At 42.7% G+C, this 15,211-nt stretch overlaps 1 protein-coding gene across 3 annotated transcripts in view; it reads left to right on the forward strand.

Moving 5' to 3' along the window:
- Window positions 1-203: 203 nt before the first annotated feature.
- PSMC3 (proteasome 26S subunit, ATPase 3) overlaps window positions 204-15,211 on the forward strand; it is a 36,382-nt gene continuing 21,374 nt past the window's right edge. For all 3 annotated transcript variants that reach the window (XM_065402353.1, XM_065402354.1, XM_065402352.1), the window contains exons 1-7: window positions 204-267; window positions 500-580; window positions 10,515-10,640; window positions 13,464-13,568; window positions 13,663-13,725; window positions 14,339-14,476; window positions 14,901-15,044. In XM_065402353.1, the coding sequence (XP_065258425.1) occupies window positions 241-267; window positions 500-580; window positions 10,515-10,640; window positions 13,464-13,568; window positions 13,663-13,725; window positions 14,339-14,476; window positions 14,901-15,044 (684 nt within the window). In that variant the 5' untranslated portion in view covers window positions 204-240. The remainder of the gene's footprint in view (window positions 268-499; window positions 581-10,514; window positions 10,641-13,463; window positions 13,569-13,662; window positions 13,726-14,338; window positions 14,477-14,900; window positions 15,045-15,211) is intronic.

The following is a 15,211-nucleotide window of genomic DNA, read 5'->3' on the forward strand; positions in this document are numbered from 1 at the left end:
CAGCGGCCACGCCCCTACCCCGCACTAAGATGGCGGTGAGGACATCACTCAGCAGATTTGGGTGATGTCACGTGACTAATCGGAGGCTGCGGTTTTTTATTTTTTTTCGCACGACAGATTCGACTGAGGGCGGGCAGGGGAGAGTGAAGTGGCTGGGCGTGGGCGTGGGGGCGGGCGGACGGAATCTGCTGTCCCCGACTAGAGCCTTGTTTACCTCCACGACCATTCGTCTAGGACAAGATGGCGTCAGTCTGGGATGAGGCTGAGGTGAGGGGCCGGGCACCGGGTGGGAGTTTGGGGAGCGGGCGGGACTCCGAACTCGGGGGCACCAGTCCTGGGACCCTGGTCCCTTCCCCTCCCCTCCCCTCAGGGAGCCGCCCCCGGCCAGTCGAGTCGAGGTAGCGCCGTGTCCCGTCCCTGTGAGTTCGGCTGGCGAGGCCGGGGCGTGAGGGGCCCGGGCTGCCTGGCGGCCGGTGACGGTGACTCTGTATCCCCGCAGGACGGCGTTGGCGAGGAGGTGCTGAAAATGTCCACAGAGGAGATCGTGCAGCGAACCCGCCTGCTCGACAGCGAGATCAAGGTGAGGTGGCAGCGGGTGTGGGGGCTGTAGCTCCCCGCATAGCCGCTGTCGCGCTCCCCCGCCCAGCTCTGAAGGCAGAGCAGCGAGAGCGGGGGCTGCTGGCCAGGCACCTAGTTCTAGCAGCAGCAGAGAAGTCCAGCCGGGGGCCAGAACAGCCCCTGCCCATGTCCCCGTAGACTGGGACGCGCCGCCCAGGGCCGGTGGAAGATCCCGGGGCTCCTGGGCCCAGTCCCCTGCGGTCACTGCTCCCGGAGGGCTCTGCTAGCCTGGAGCCGGGTCCCCCGCCCAGGTAGCTCTTCAGGGCTGTGAGCAGCTAGTGCCCTGCATTGGCATGTCCGGCTCCGGATTTTGGCCTCCGCCCTGGCCAGGGGGCGGAACCACGGAGGGGGGCAGGGCCTCGTGGCAAGGGGGACCCAGCCCCCCTAATTTTCTGTCTGGTCCATTTCAGCCGCCTCCCCCTACACACACCAGGAAGAGGCTGGTGCCACCCCTGGGAGGTAGCGCCCCATGCCTGTTCCCTGAGCATCCCCCATTGCTCTCGAGAGCACCCCTACATCTCTGCCTTCCCCCATAGGTACACCCACTACTCCCCTAGAGTGTCCCCACAGGAGGCCATGGAGTATGCCCCCGTTGCCCCATACACCACTTCCCATGCCCTACTGCTGCCTGCACTGCTCCTTTTATTTCTGTTAAGTGCTGCTGATGTACTGTACTGTGCTGCCTTCTGCTGTACACAAGATTCAAAAGGAGTCTGCAGTGTAAAGACAAGGATAAAGGAAGATGTTTTGGGAGACCTAGAGCCAGGACTGAATTTATGTTGATTTATAATGAAATGATGACGTGGGAATTATATTTATTAGAAGCAAATTGTTGCTCTCCGCACCTGGTACTTTACAAAGTCCCTGGAAATTATAAGATATAAATGGATAGTTAGCAAGTGAGGAACTGTGGCAGGGGCATTAGCAGGTGGGTTGCCAATGCCATTAATGTTGTTTCGAATTTTAAAATATTATCTTTCAGTATTTTGCTGACACTTGAGAGGAAGGCCTGGGCTTGTAGACCATTTTGGAAGAAGTACATTTTCAAAAGGACTTTGAGCAAATTCTAGGTGTAGAGATGAGTGTACTACACAGGATATAGTTGGTTGAGAACAGCCAAGTAAGGAGTAAAAAGTCTTGAGTGCTGAGGGAGATAAGTGGAGACATTGTTCAGGAGTTTGTAATAGTTCAAGGGGTTTGAAAAGGCTGTAGTTCTTCTAGTTCAAAGGTCCCCAAACTGTGGGTGGGAATGTTTGGGGGGCAAGGAAGAAGCACCACCCAGCTCTTGGCCTCAGCTGTTGGCACCATGCCCGCTGGTTTGGGGCCCCAGCTGCTGGCCTCAGCTCTACTCTTAGCCTCTGCCCCATTGGCAGTTTGGGGATCACTGCTCTAGTTCAGTATTATCATTTGTAGTAGCAGCTTGAATTAGAACATAAGAATGGCCATACTGAGTCAAACCCACAGTCTATCTAGACCAGTATCCTATCTCTGACAGTGGTCAGTACCAGGGATTTCTAAGGAGGTGAACAGAACAAAGTAATTTCAAGTGGTCCAGCCCCTGAGGTTCAGTCCAAGCTTTTGGCAGTGGGAGGTTTAGGGACACCCCGGAGCATGGGGTTACATCTCTGGCCATTTTGGCTAATAGCCATTGTGAATTTATCTAATTCTTTTTTCACAACATCCCATGGCAATGAGTTCCACAGGCTGACTCTGCATTTTGTGAAGAAGTACTTCCTTTTGTTTGGTTTAAACCTGCTGCCTATTAATTTCATTGGGTGACCCTTAGTTCTTGTGCTATATGAAGGGGTAAATAAATAACAATTCCTTATGCACTTTCTCCATAGCATTGATGAATTTATAAACCTTTATCATATTGCCCCCCCTCCCCTTAGTAGTCTCTTCTCTAAGGTGAACAGTCCCAGGCATTTAATCTCTCCTTATATGGAAGCTGTCCCTCCCCATAATCATTTTTGTTACCCTTCTCTGCAACATATTCTAAATAATATTTACTGTTTAATTATCTATCCCTTTCATAATGGTTCCTATCACTATTAGCTTTTTTGACTGTCCCTGCAAATTGTGTAGAAGTTTTCAGGAAACTATCCATAATGACTCAGAGATCTCTTTCTTGGGTGGTAAAAACTAATTTAGACCCCATCACTTTGTATGTATAGTTGGGATTATTTATTTCTTATCAACATTGAATTTTATCTATCGTTTTTGTCATCCAGTTTAGTGAGATCCCTTTGTAACTCTTCACAGTTGGCTTTGGACTTAACTATCCTGAGTAATTTTGTATTGTCTGCCAATTTTACCACCTCACTATTCACCTCCTTTTCCAGGTCATTTATGAATATGTTGAACAGCACAGGTCCCAGTATGGATCCTGGGGGGACTCCACTATTTACCTTTCTCCATTGTGAAAACTGACCATTTATTCCTATCCTTTGTTTCCTGTGCTTCAGAAGAAGTCATAAAAGCCTGCTTAGTGCTCCTAGATGTGCCCTACTGTATGGTGGGGGAGGGGGGGGGCACTTGTTCCAGACGCCAAGTGCTGATCAGTGTGTGCACTGAAACACGTGGACGAAGAGCCCTTGTACCTTTAGTACAACTTTTGTGACTGTGCAGTGCTAGGAACATTGAAATAAATGTCTAATCCTCTTTCGAAACATATAAAACAACATGCTCCCGTGTGCCTCCAAAGTGCCTCCTGATACTTCAAGTTCTGCAGATTAATTCTGATTTTGACTGCATTTCCTCTTATCCATTTGAACTTTGCCACTTTTAATTCTGGTGTCCCTTGTTCTTGTATAGTGGAACAGAGTAAAGAGGAGCCTAAATAGTCCTCTGTGTATCAGAGTATTGCCACCAATGTTAAGGTGGCAGAAATCTCTCCATCGAGCCCTTACTTTCTCTTACACTAAATGTTCAGCATGCTATTTTTCAGGATGGATTGATTTAAATCAAGGCAGTTTAAATTTCCAAGTGGAAAGCCTCAATTAAAATAATCAATTTTAATAAATTTTTCCATTTGTACTTCAGTTAATTTCTAAATAACGTTGCAGTCTCATTGGTTGGTATAACCATTAAAATGTTGATTTACAACTAAGCAGAGCCTTTACGCTAGATTTACTGCATGTTTTTGCTAACTAGAAAGGTACACTGTAGCTATATACGTTTATTATTTTCAGATTCTTATCAATTGTACACTTTTGGTATCTTAGAAAATGGCGAATGATGCTTATTTACTAGATATTAACTTTTTGCTTATGATTTGTGTCATGTTGCATCAGGATGGTAACTGGAATTTAATTAAACATGCAAAACAGCATATAACATTTATTTTTATTAAAGAAAGCAACCTTAAATGTTTTGGATACACAAATTGCTCTTATCAAAATGTGTTTCATATTTACTACTAGGAACAAGAGGGATTAAATGTAGTCAGTGAATTAAACTGATTATTTCAGGTCAGCCTGGGAAAATTTTCAAATATGCCTAAGAGAATATGATTGTAGTTTAAGTTCCTACTTCTCCTATGTCTCTTGAATATGAGACAACAGTCTCCCAAGTTACTAGTAGATCTCATCCCCTCCTTCCTTGTTTTTATTCTGAGGCTGGAAGAGCAAGACAAGTTTTTTGTCCTGCTTTTTTAATTCTTATCGATTACTCAATTTTAAATGAATTTGTCCAAATGGAGAAAATATTCTTTCTGTGCCTTCAGAAGAGGTTACTGCTGTCAAAAGCTGGTTTAGCACTTCAAAAACACCTGTTTCATGTGCTTAGCTAATGCTTAGCTTAGACTTCCACCAGTTCAGTGGTGTGACCTTCTTTAAAATATTAGCAAACATGCATGCTTGAATGGTTCACCTCCCACCCTGCAATTTATTATGGTTGGCCTGATTGATGGGTGATAATTAGATGCACATGTCATAGCAGCATCTTCTTCAGCAGTTAGACCTCTAACCTGGTACTTTGGTTTGAGAATATTAGTGAGAAAATGAGATGGAGTAAGTGCTTGATCAATCCGCTTCGTTATTGCCTGTAATTTAACTTTGTTGCAGGGTATTTCTGTCTTCAGTGTCTTGAAGTTTTTTCAAATTTTCAACAGCATTATCAATACAGCAGTAATCTTTCTGAATTTTGTCCATGACTATGGAAATAGGTTTAGTATATTCAGCATATCTTCTACATTTCTCCTTAGTCTAAGGTTGACTACTTTGGCTGTGGTAGTTCCATCTCTATCATGATTTCCTTCACAAATTGTCATCAGAATAGGCCAGTTCTTAATAAATAGCTTGAAACAATTAACCACTGAATACCATTGTACATCTTGGGGGAGAATTGGTTTGTATCCTCCTGCTGTCTTCAGTGGTGCTGAAGCAAAGTGATTGTTACAGAAGTATTTTGCTATTTCAACGTTATTTTCCTTTATTCCTGAAGTTGTACTTAAGTCTTTGGCTAAAAGATTAATCAAATGAATACCTCACCCATATGTTGTAAGTTTCAGGTTCTCTGCATTATTTTCTTCTATGTTTTTTCTCATCTTTGCTACATTTGCAGGATTGTGTGTGACAAAGCTATGCACTTGACACTTGAATTTTTGTTCAGTTTTTTTATAGCTTTTACTGCTATTTTTTATGTATTCTGTTGTATTGTGGGGGGGATTTCCTGATGTATCAGTTGTTTCTGTAAAATAGTAACCCTATCTTCTGTTGTCACACAAGCACATATTACTGGATCATTGTGCACATTGTTCCACCCATCAAGACTCAGATTAACAAATTTTCCATCAATATCTTTTTGTACACTGTTCAATTTCCTTCTCATACACTATATCCAGCTACTATCTAGCAATGTCTGCTCTGCCGAGTGGAGTGTAGCTTGGTCGTAATGATTGAACCATGTCAGTGAAATGTTTGTTCTGAACTAGACGAAAGGGAGAACTTGTTACATAAGTCACCTGAGCAATCTATGGAGTCCAGCTGGAATTTGCTGGTTCTGATTGCAAACTCATTCGTGGTTTTACTGGATGATTATATTGGTAATTTACTGTCTGAGATATGTTTGGTTGCATATGAAATATTAGACATTGCAGATGTTGGCTGTTCATAACACCATACAGCTAAGCTGGCTCCTGAAACAAAATGGTGTGTGTGTGTGTGTGGGGGGGGGGGTTATTTTGTTTTTTGTTTTTTTTAGTCACTGTTAATCATTGAGTATTACTCAGCGTACTGCTTTAAAAAAATGAGATTGTAAATGAAAGATTCCTCCTGCTGCATCTGTTTGTACCACTTTTAAAATATTTTTATTATAGACCCAGTTTTATAGGGAAAATAATTATTAAATTATAAGGATAATTTAAATCCATTTAAACCCTTGTCTCCTAGCAACATACCAAACAGCTTGGGGGCGGGGAACCCACATTTTTAAATGCTAAAACTCATAAATGCCTGGTAAAACATGACTTGTAAATAGGAAATCTCCAGGTAGGATATTTTATTATATTGAACAATAAAAAATCATTTCAGAAGTCCAGCAATAACAGTGAAATGTAATTGATAAATATTCCCACAACAAACTAACATACCAATTATATTTTGAACACAAACATTTTGAAAATCATAAGCAATACACCCAAAACACACACTTATTATTATAATCTGTTCTTTATTAGCATAATAGGACACAGTGGGCAGGCCATAAGAATTATGCAAAAATAAGCTTACTAATAGGTTGATACAAATTGTTCAGACATGTCCACATCATCTTCAAAGTCACTGCCTTTTGAGGAGCATTTTTCATGTTTCACTCTGACAAGTAGGCCTTGCATTTCTTTGTTGCACTATTTACACTCGGCACATATTCCTTTTTTACCCAGAGGTACCATAATTTCTTGAAAATATTCCCAAATAGGGTCTTTTTTATGACCTGCAGCCATGGCAGTTTTTTCCTCCAGTTCCCAGGTGATGAAATCAACGCTAGAGGCCACACTCTGAAGAATGTTGTCTTTTCTTACCATGGTGTCTTGCTCTGACACCACATTGCTACTCTCTGGTTGCACATACTGCTCTTTCTCCCTTGTTACATAACTCCCCTCCCTCTGAAAAACAAAAAAACTAACAACAAACCAAATCTTCTGCTCATATAACTCACATGCCTTTTACACTGCTGTATTTTTTTTTAATTTAACCATGAAGATGGAGGCAGTTGAGAAATTAATGGATTTCTGTTTGTATCTGTCTAGTAGATATTGAAGGAGAATGTTACTTGATGTGTCCAGAACCATCCAGAAACAAGGGCTATTATTTACTGGGTAGATCAGTCAGTACTCTCCAGCTCATGGAAAGACAAGTTTCTGTGGTGGGTGGAGTCATAAATATTCCTAATTTGAGAACTGAGGCAATCAGAGCTCAGGTAGGAAGAAGCTATAAAATAGGAGTCTGAGACTATCCAGGTGGGCTAAGTGATGATCCTGATAAGATACATGATGGGGTTTCCTGGAGTGAGAGGCCAGATTCCAATGCCTGTGACAACTTTGCCAGTCTCTTGTACTCAGTAATACAGTCCCTGGGTCTCCCACGGGATCTTAATATAGTACATGACCTGCTGTGCCATATTTGTAAAGCTTGATCTCAAAAGTTAGATGCTTTTCCTATATTCCTAGATTCTTTCTATATATAGTATCAGAGGGGTAGCCATGTTAGTCTAGATCTGTAAAACGCGACAAAGAGTCCTGTGGCAACTTATAGACTAACAGTCTGTTAGCCTATAAGGTGCCAGAGGACTCTGTCGCTTTTTTCTATATATAGAAAACCAGCCTTTAACGCAAAGTTTTTGATAGAGGCTTGTGGTGTCAGCATATTTAATTTTTATTTAAATGTCTGAAGAGATTATAATAAATTTCAGTCTTAACATATTTTGTGTTATATTCAGATTTTTTTAAACAGGTTTATTTTAAAAAAGAAAACTTACGATAATTTAAATAACAAAACAAACAATTTTTATCCATCCTACTATTTATCTTTTAATATTTCTCTAAATCACATCTCCAGATGCTTGTATCCGGGGGTGCTGGAACAATTTGTATAGTGAGGGTGCTGAGAGCCATTGAACCAAACTAAACCCTGTATATGATGGAAACCACTACAAGCCAGGGGGTGCGGCAGCACCTCTGGTTCTAGCACCTATGCTTGTATCATGTCATAAGCAAATTTCTGTAGATTCACTGTAGCATAATCATACAGTGTTAGAAAATTATTAGGGCTGTCAATTAATCACAGTTGACTCACGCCGTTAACTCAAAAAAATCGCAATTAAAAAAATTAATCATAGTTTTAATCACACTGTTAATAAATTTCAATTGGTAGTCTATTGTTTAAGTATTTTGGATGTTTTTCTACATTTTCACATATATTATATTTTGTTGTAATTGAAATCAAATTGTATATTTTTATTATAAATATTTGCACTGTAAAAATGATAAACAAAAGAAATAGTATTTTTCAATTCATCTCATACAAGTACTGTAGTGCAATCTTTGTTGTGAAAGTGCAATTTACAAATGTAGAGATTTTTTTTTTTGTTACATAACTGTACTCAAAAACAAAACAATGTAAAACTTCAGGCCTACAAGTCCACTCAGTCCTACTTCTTGTTCAGCCAATCGCTAAGACAAACAAGTTTGTTTGCATTTACAGGAGATAACGCTGCCCTCTTCTTATTTACAATGTCACCAGAAAGTGAGAACAGGCATTTGCATGGCACTTTTGTAGCCAGCATTGCAAGGTATTTACGTGCCAGATATGCTAAACATTCGTATGTCCCTTCATACTTCGGCTGCCATTCCAGAGGACATGCTTCCCTGCTGATAACACTTGTTTAAAAAAAAGTTCATTAAATTTGTGACTGAACTCCTTGGGGGAGAATTGTATGTCCCCTGCTCTGTTTTACCTGCATTCTGCCATCTATTTCATGTTATAGCATATATTTCATATTATAGCAGTCTCGGATGATGACCCAGCACATGTTCATTTTAAGGACACTTTCACTGCAGTTTTCACAAAACACAAAGAAGGTACCAATGTGAGATTTCTAAAGATCACTACAGCACTCGACCCAAGGTTTAAGATTCTGAAGTGCCTTCCAAAATCTGAGAGGGATGAGGTGTGGAGCATGCTTTCAGAAGTCTTAAAAGAGCAACACTCCGATGCGGAAACTACAGAACCCGAACCACCAAAAAAGAAAATCAACCTTCTGCTGGTGGCATCTAACTCAGATAATGAAAATGAGCATGCATTGGGCCGCACTGCTTTGGATGGTTATCAAGCAGGACCTGTCATCAGCATGGACGCATGTCCACTGGAATGGTGGTTGAAGCATGAAGGGACACATGAATCTTTAGCGCATCTGGTACATAAATATCTTGTGACGCCGGCTACAACAGTGCCATCAGAACACCTGTTCTCACTTTCAGGTAACATTGTAAACAAGAGGCGGGCAGCATTATCTCCTGCAAGTGTAAACAAACTTGTTTGCGCGAGCAAGAAGTAGGACTGAGTGGACTTGCAGGCTCTAAAATTTTACATTGTTTTATTTTTGGATTCAGGTTTTTTGTACATACACCTCTACCTCGATATAACGCTGTCCTCAGGAGCCAAAAAATCTTACCGCGTTATAGGTGAAACCGCGTTTTATTGAACTTGCTTTGATCCACCGGAGCGCACAGCCCCCCCCCCCCCCCCCCCCCGGAGCACTGCTTTACCGCGTTATATCCAAATTCGTGTTCTATCGGGTCGCGTTATATTGGGGTAGAGGTGTAATTCTACATTTGTAAGTTCAACTTTCATGATAAAGAGATTGCATTACAGTATTTGTATTATAATCAAAAATAAATATAAAGTGAGCACTGTACACTTTGATTTCAATTACAACATAGAATACAATATTTGAAAATGTAGAAAACAACAACAAATATTTAAATAAATGGTATTTTATTATTGTTTAACAGCGAGATTAATCACAATTAATTTTTTTTAATCGCTTGACAGACCTAAAAATTATTGTTTATGTAGAGCAGTGTTGTGCTCTGCACTGGAGAAATGTCAAAGGAAACTGTTCCTTGCCTTGAGAAGTTTACAATCTAAAGATGGTGAATTTGAGGGAAGGATGAGTTTGCCATTGGATAGAAATCCGTTAATTCAGATCTAAGTAGACTCATAGAGATTAGTCGATATCATGGTGTTTTCCAGGGATACCAGCCTCTTCCTCTGGAGGCAGAAAGTGAGCAGATAAGGCAGCACTATAGATAGCAGGGCAGAATTTGATTATTTTGTTCAATACAATCCACCAAAATTGTATTAATCTTTATTTTTAAGCATTTTTTCCAATTTTTATGAACTCAGTGAGATCTCTCTGAGTTGCCTTCAAGGAGTTTTGTGCAAGAGGCAGGACTGATATTCCAGGCTGATCAACATTAACTTGTCCAGCATTCGGAAACTGTTTTAAAAGTGATTTTCAAATTCTCCAATCCCTAAATGCAGGAACAAGTGTGGGGCTCGAATGTGCCAACTGATGGGAATAAAATCTGAAAACAATTCTTCCAAAACAAAGTCTCCTCCTCCCTTCAAATTCCTGAGTAGTTTTAGAATTCTTCAGACAGCATCAGGAGGAAATGATTTTGGGGGCACTGATGAGTTGAGACCAGAATGGTGAAGGGCTGTGTACCTCAATCCCTGAAGTCACACCATTTAGCCTAATCTGTTTTGCCCTAACATTTTCCCCTCCTTCTTCCAAACTGTCTCCTAGGATTCATTCTGATCTTCTGATTGTGTGATGCATGTCTGTATTTGTTTCTTTGTTCTGCTAAGGTTAATCCTAACCTGTACTGATTTCAGATAATGAAGAGTGAGGTGCTGAGAGTTACCCATGAGCTGCAGGCCATGAAAGATAAGATCAAAGAGAACAGTGAGAAGATCAAAGTGAACAAAACCCTGCCTTACCTTGTTTCCAATGTCATTGAGGTGAGTGTTGTGCCCTTTTGGAGTAATGTTTGGAGTGATACCCTATTGGGTGCACAGCTTTTAATTTTAAGAGGTGCCTTCACTAATTGGGCTTGGGGGGTCAGTGGCTGGAGCAGAGGACTGTGTGTAGTGAATCAATGTAAGTTGGGACCAGTGACTTCCTCTTTTTGTTTCCCAATCTTTAAAATGGAAACAGTTAGCAGATATTGATGTGTAAGGCCTGGTCTGCACACACTTTTTGTACTGATTTAACTATTTTGATTAGGGGTGTAATTTTTCAACTGAAATAGTCAGTGGTACAACATCCTAGTGTAGGTGCAGTTCCATCAGTATAAAAGTGATTATACTGAGGGCTGACCTACACTAGGAAGTTAGGCTAACCAAGCTACATCCCTCAGGGGTGTGAAAAATTCACCCCCTGAGAGATGTCATTAAGCCAACCTAAGCCATGGTGTAAACAGCACTAGGTCAACGGAAGAATTCTTCAGCCAACACTACCTATCACCTCTCGGAGGTAGATTTACTACAGCAACAGAAGAATTCCTTCTGTTGCAGCAACTGTCTACACTGAAGCACTGCAGCGGCGCAGCTTACTCCTGGGCGAATTATGTGCCACTGCGCATGCACAGAATTTATATCCCCCACAGATTTCTTTGCTTCCCCACAGAAAAATGACTTTCTGACAGGGAAGCAAAGGGAAGCCATAAGAGTGGTCATGTGCTCCTCCCCAGCAGTATGTTTTGGGTGCCCAGGGCAGCCAGGAGAGAGGTAAATCACGGGACAGGGGAAGGAGGGTGGGTCTGGGGAAGACCCGGCTGGTGGCTCCAACCCTGCGCTGGGTTCAGCTGCTAGTCCTGGCTGGGCTGGGGAGGACGGGACTTTCTCTTCCCCTGCACGGCATCCGGGGCCGGGTCAGACCCACCCCCAGTTTTCTCCCCCATCTGCAGGAAGCTCTGCAAACCCCGGCCCCCCACACACACACGCTTCCTGCACCCATTGCTCCTCAGCTGCAGGGGGAGGGATCCCTGTACCTGGAGCTGCTCCCCCATCTGCCCAAACCCCATGCATCCAGACTCCCTCATACCCAGACCCTCCCACCAAGCATCCACCCCCACACACACACTCTAGACCACCCTGACGAACCCCACCCCCCAGGATATGGACCCCCCATGGAGCCCCCCAGCCTGCTTAGCCCCAACCACCTTCACCTGGACCTCCCTGCAGAGTTCCATTACCGTTACACCCAGAACCCCCCAGCAAGCCCCTGTGCATCCAGATCTCTCCTCCACCCTCCCCAACCAGATCCTCCACTGAGCTGCCCGCACCAAGATTGCCCCGCACAGACAGAACCTTCTCAACCCACACCTGGATCCTCCCCACACTAAGCCCCTCCACACTTGGATCCTGCCTTGCTGAGACTGCCGGCCGACACCTGGTGCACTGGTACAGAGGGGCAGGGCCCTGGGGGTTTTCTGTGGCAGGCCTAGTCCTTGCGCTGTGGCAGGATTATGTGCAGCCTCACTGCTGAGTCTGGGGGGTGGGAGCTGCACAGTGATCTCTCACCTCTGTGAAGCCAGTGGCCTGTGCTCCCCAATGCCATGCTGGAGGCTCCACATTTATTTGACAAATTTTGCTGAATTTTTAAATTTTTGGCGCAGAATGCCCTCAGGAGTAGCAGCTGTACTATGCTGCTATAATGTTTCTAGTTAGTCATACCCTGATATACCTTATTCCCCTTCTCTTATGGAAATAAGCTATAATGATGTAAGCATTTTTATACTGGTATAACTGCATCCACTTTAGGGAGGTTATCACTTTAACTATATCTGTATAGTTAGTGGTACAATTTTTGTGAATAGATGAACACTAAGGGGAATGTCATTGACCTAGCCTTAAGATTCTCTGAAGTTCCTTGCAGTCTTCTATAATTTTATTTCATCTGTGCATTTTGCCACCTTTCTGCTCACCTACTTTTCCAGATCAATATTAAATAAAACTGGTCCTTGTATGGTACCTTGTGGATTCCCTGTTAACCTTTTTGCTTTGAAGAATCTGATCATTTATTCCTGCTCTTCTGTTTTCTCCATTATTTCAGCCCCTCGCAGTTCAAAAACTGAGTCAGATGCCCGAAGACCGATTAAATCCATGTTTTTGTCTTGTGATTTTTGGACTCCTCCTGCCCAACTACAATTCTGTCCCTTTAGCCATTTTCTCATTCACAACAGTATTTTGACCTGCACCCCAACTACTTAGTTTCCTTAGTAGACTGTTTTGAGTGACTTTGTCAAAGCCTTTTGAGAGTCCAAATAAATTATATCATCTGGTTTTCCTTTATCTGTAATTTTTTGATATGCTCAAAGAATTCTAATAGATTAGTGAGGCACAATTTTCTTTTCCAGTAGTTGTGCTAGTTTGTATCTGTCTTTCTCAGTGTTTCATAATTCTTTAATATTGTTTCAACCAATTTATGTGATACTAGCATTGGTTTGTTATACTGGAATGGGGGGGGGGGTTACAACCCCCCCTCTAGCCACCACTCCTGTTCCCCAGGATTTTGCAGTGCCTTCCCCTGTGCTGTTGCCTTGTTGCTATGACAGGGAGCTCTACTACTCAGGAATCTCTAAATTCTCTCAGGGGTTTTAACTACAGGCATAATCCTACTATTGGTGGATGATGGTAGATAGTGGGATGTTTAGTTTCCACTGCTTTTTGTGATTTTGAGCTAGGAACCCAATATCCGAAGCCTTGAGATGTGATCCAGGGGTGGGATGGTTAGACTGGCCTGATTCTGCTTCTAATGATCTCTTTTCTTCTGGTCTTCAGCTATTGGATGTTGACCCCAATGACCAGGAAGAAGATGGAGCAAATATTGATCTAGATTCCCAGAGGAAGGGCAAGTGTGCTGTGATTAAAACCTCCACTCGCCAGGTAAGAGCCATGAACCTGTGTAGGTGTGGGGAGTGCTGGTAGGGGATCTAGCCCTGTTTGGTTGCTGTGCTTACATTGATTCCTTTCCCCACAGACATATTTCCTGCCTGTGATCGGGTTAGTTGATGCAGAGAAGCTAAAGCCTGGAGACCTAGTGGTGAGTGGTTGCAATGTAACTGGCAAATATTGATCACATGGTGTTAGCCAGGAAATCTGGTATTTGGCTGGCTTAGATTCTCATGAGGAAATGATCTAAGCAGATTTTTTATAAGGCCTTGTTTGGACAAGAATTTAATGGTGAAATATTAGCATGTGTTAACTAATGCATTTGAAAAGTCTAGTGTAGACAAGGCACATTAGGCCAGATTTACAAAGGCATTTAGGTGCCTAAATATGGAGTTGGATGCCTAACTTCCACTTAAGTCAATGAGACTTAAGCACATAGCCTGCTTAGTTGTTTTTGTAAATCCCACTAGGTGCCTATGTGCATTTTTAAGCACCCGAATACCTTGATAAACCCCTTGCCTTTATCATGTCAAGTTAAAGCCTAGACTCCTTACTAGTCTTTAACTCATCCAGACATTAAGAACCCGTCATGTCACAGAACTGCATCTTTTTTTTTTTTACTGAGTCCTGATGCATGAGCTATTTACCTCTATAATATCCTGACCCGGTGTATCATCTGTAGGTGAACTATCTTCCTTAGTTGTTGCCTGAAAGGGCCTTTATCAAAAACTTTTCAGTCTAAGTTATTGCCTTTGTGTTTGCAGGGTGTGAACAAGGACTCTTACTTGATCCTGGAGACCCTACCTACTGAATATGACTCACGAGTGAAAGCCATGGAGGTGGATGAGAGGCCCACAGAGCAGTACAGCGACATCGGGGGGCTGGATAAACAGATCCAAGAGGTGACAAGCGGAGGAAGGATGGTCTAGTGGTTAGTCAGGGAATCCCACTTTCAATTTCCTGCTCCTCCACAGACTTCCTTTGTGACCTTGGGCAAGACACTTAGTCTCGCCGTGTCTCTGATCCCCCTATATATAGTCAGGATAATAGCACTTCCTTACCTCATAGGAGTGTTGTGAGGATAAATACATTAAAGATTGTGAAGCACTCAGATACTATGAGTAATGGGGTCATAGAAGTACTTAGAATCCAGTCTGTGAATAACATGATCCCTACAGGTAGATTTTCCCCTGCATTTCAGTTTGGAATTGAGGCAGTCTGGATCCACGGGGTGGGAGGTTAGGGATTTTAGCTTAAGGACTGGATTAGCATCAGAGTTTCTGATGGAAAAAGTTTTCTTTTCTTAATGTTTTTCTGTCCTTGCAGCTAGTGGAGGCCATTGTCCTGCCAATGAATCATAAGGAGAAGTTTGAAAACCTGGGTATCCAGCCCCCCAAAGGAGTGCTCATGTATGGGCCACCTGGAACAGGGAAGACCCTCTTAGCTAGAGCATGTGCTGCCCAGACAAAGGTAAGAGGGATTGAGTGCACAGACCTGCCCCACTAGGGAGTAACAGAATTCCCCTAGGGCAGAGGTTCCCAAACTCTTCTTATTGCGTACCCCCTTCCAGATCTACCAGCTGACCGTGTACCCCAACCCTTCTCATCACTGATACTTTGTGTGGTGTTCTTAACATT

This window comes from Emys orbicularis, chromosome 4, assembly GCF_028017835.1.
Source record: "Emys orbicularis isolate rEmyOrb1 chromosome 4, rEmyOrb1.hap1, whole genome shotgun sequence".
In the NCBI taxonomy this organism is placed as follows: Eukaryota; Metazoa; Chordata; order Testudines; family Emydidae; genus Emys; species Emys orbicularis.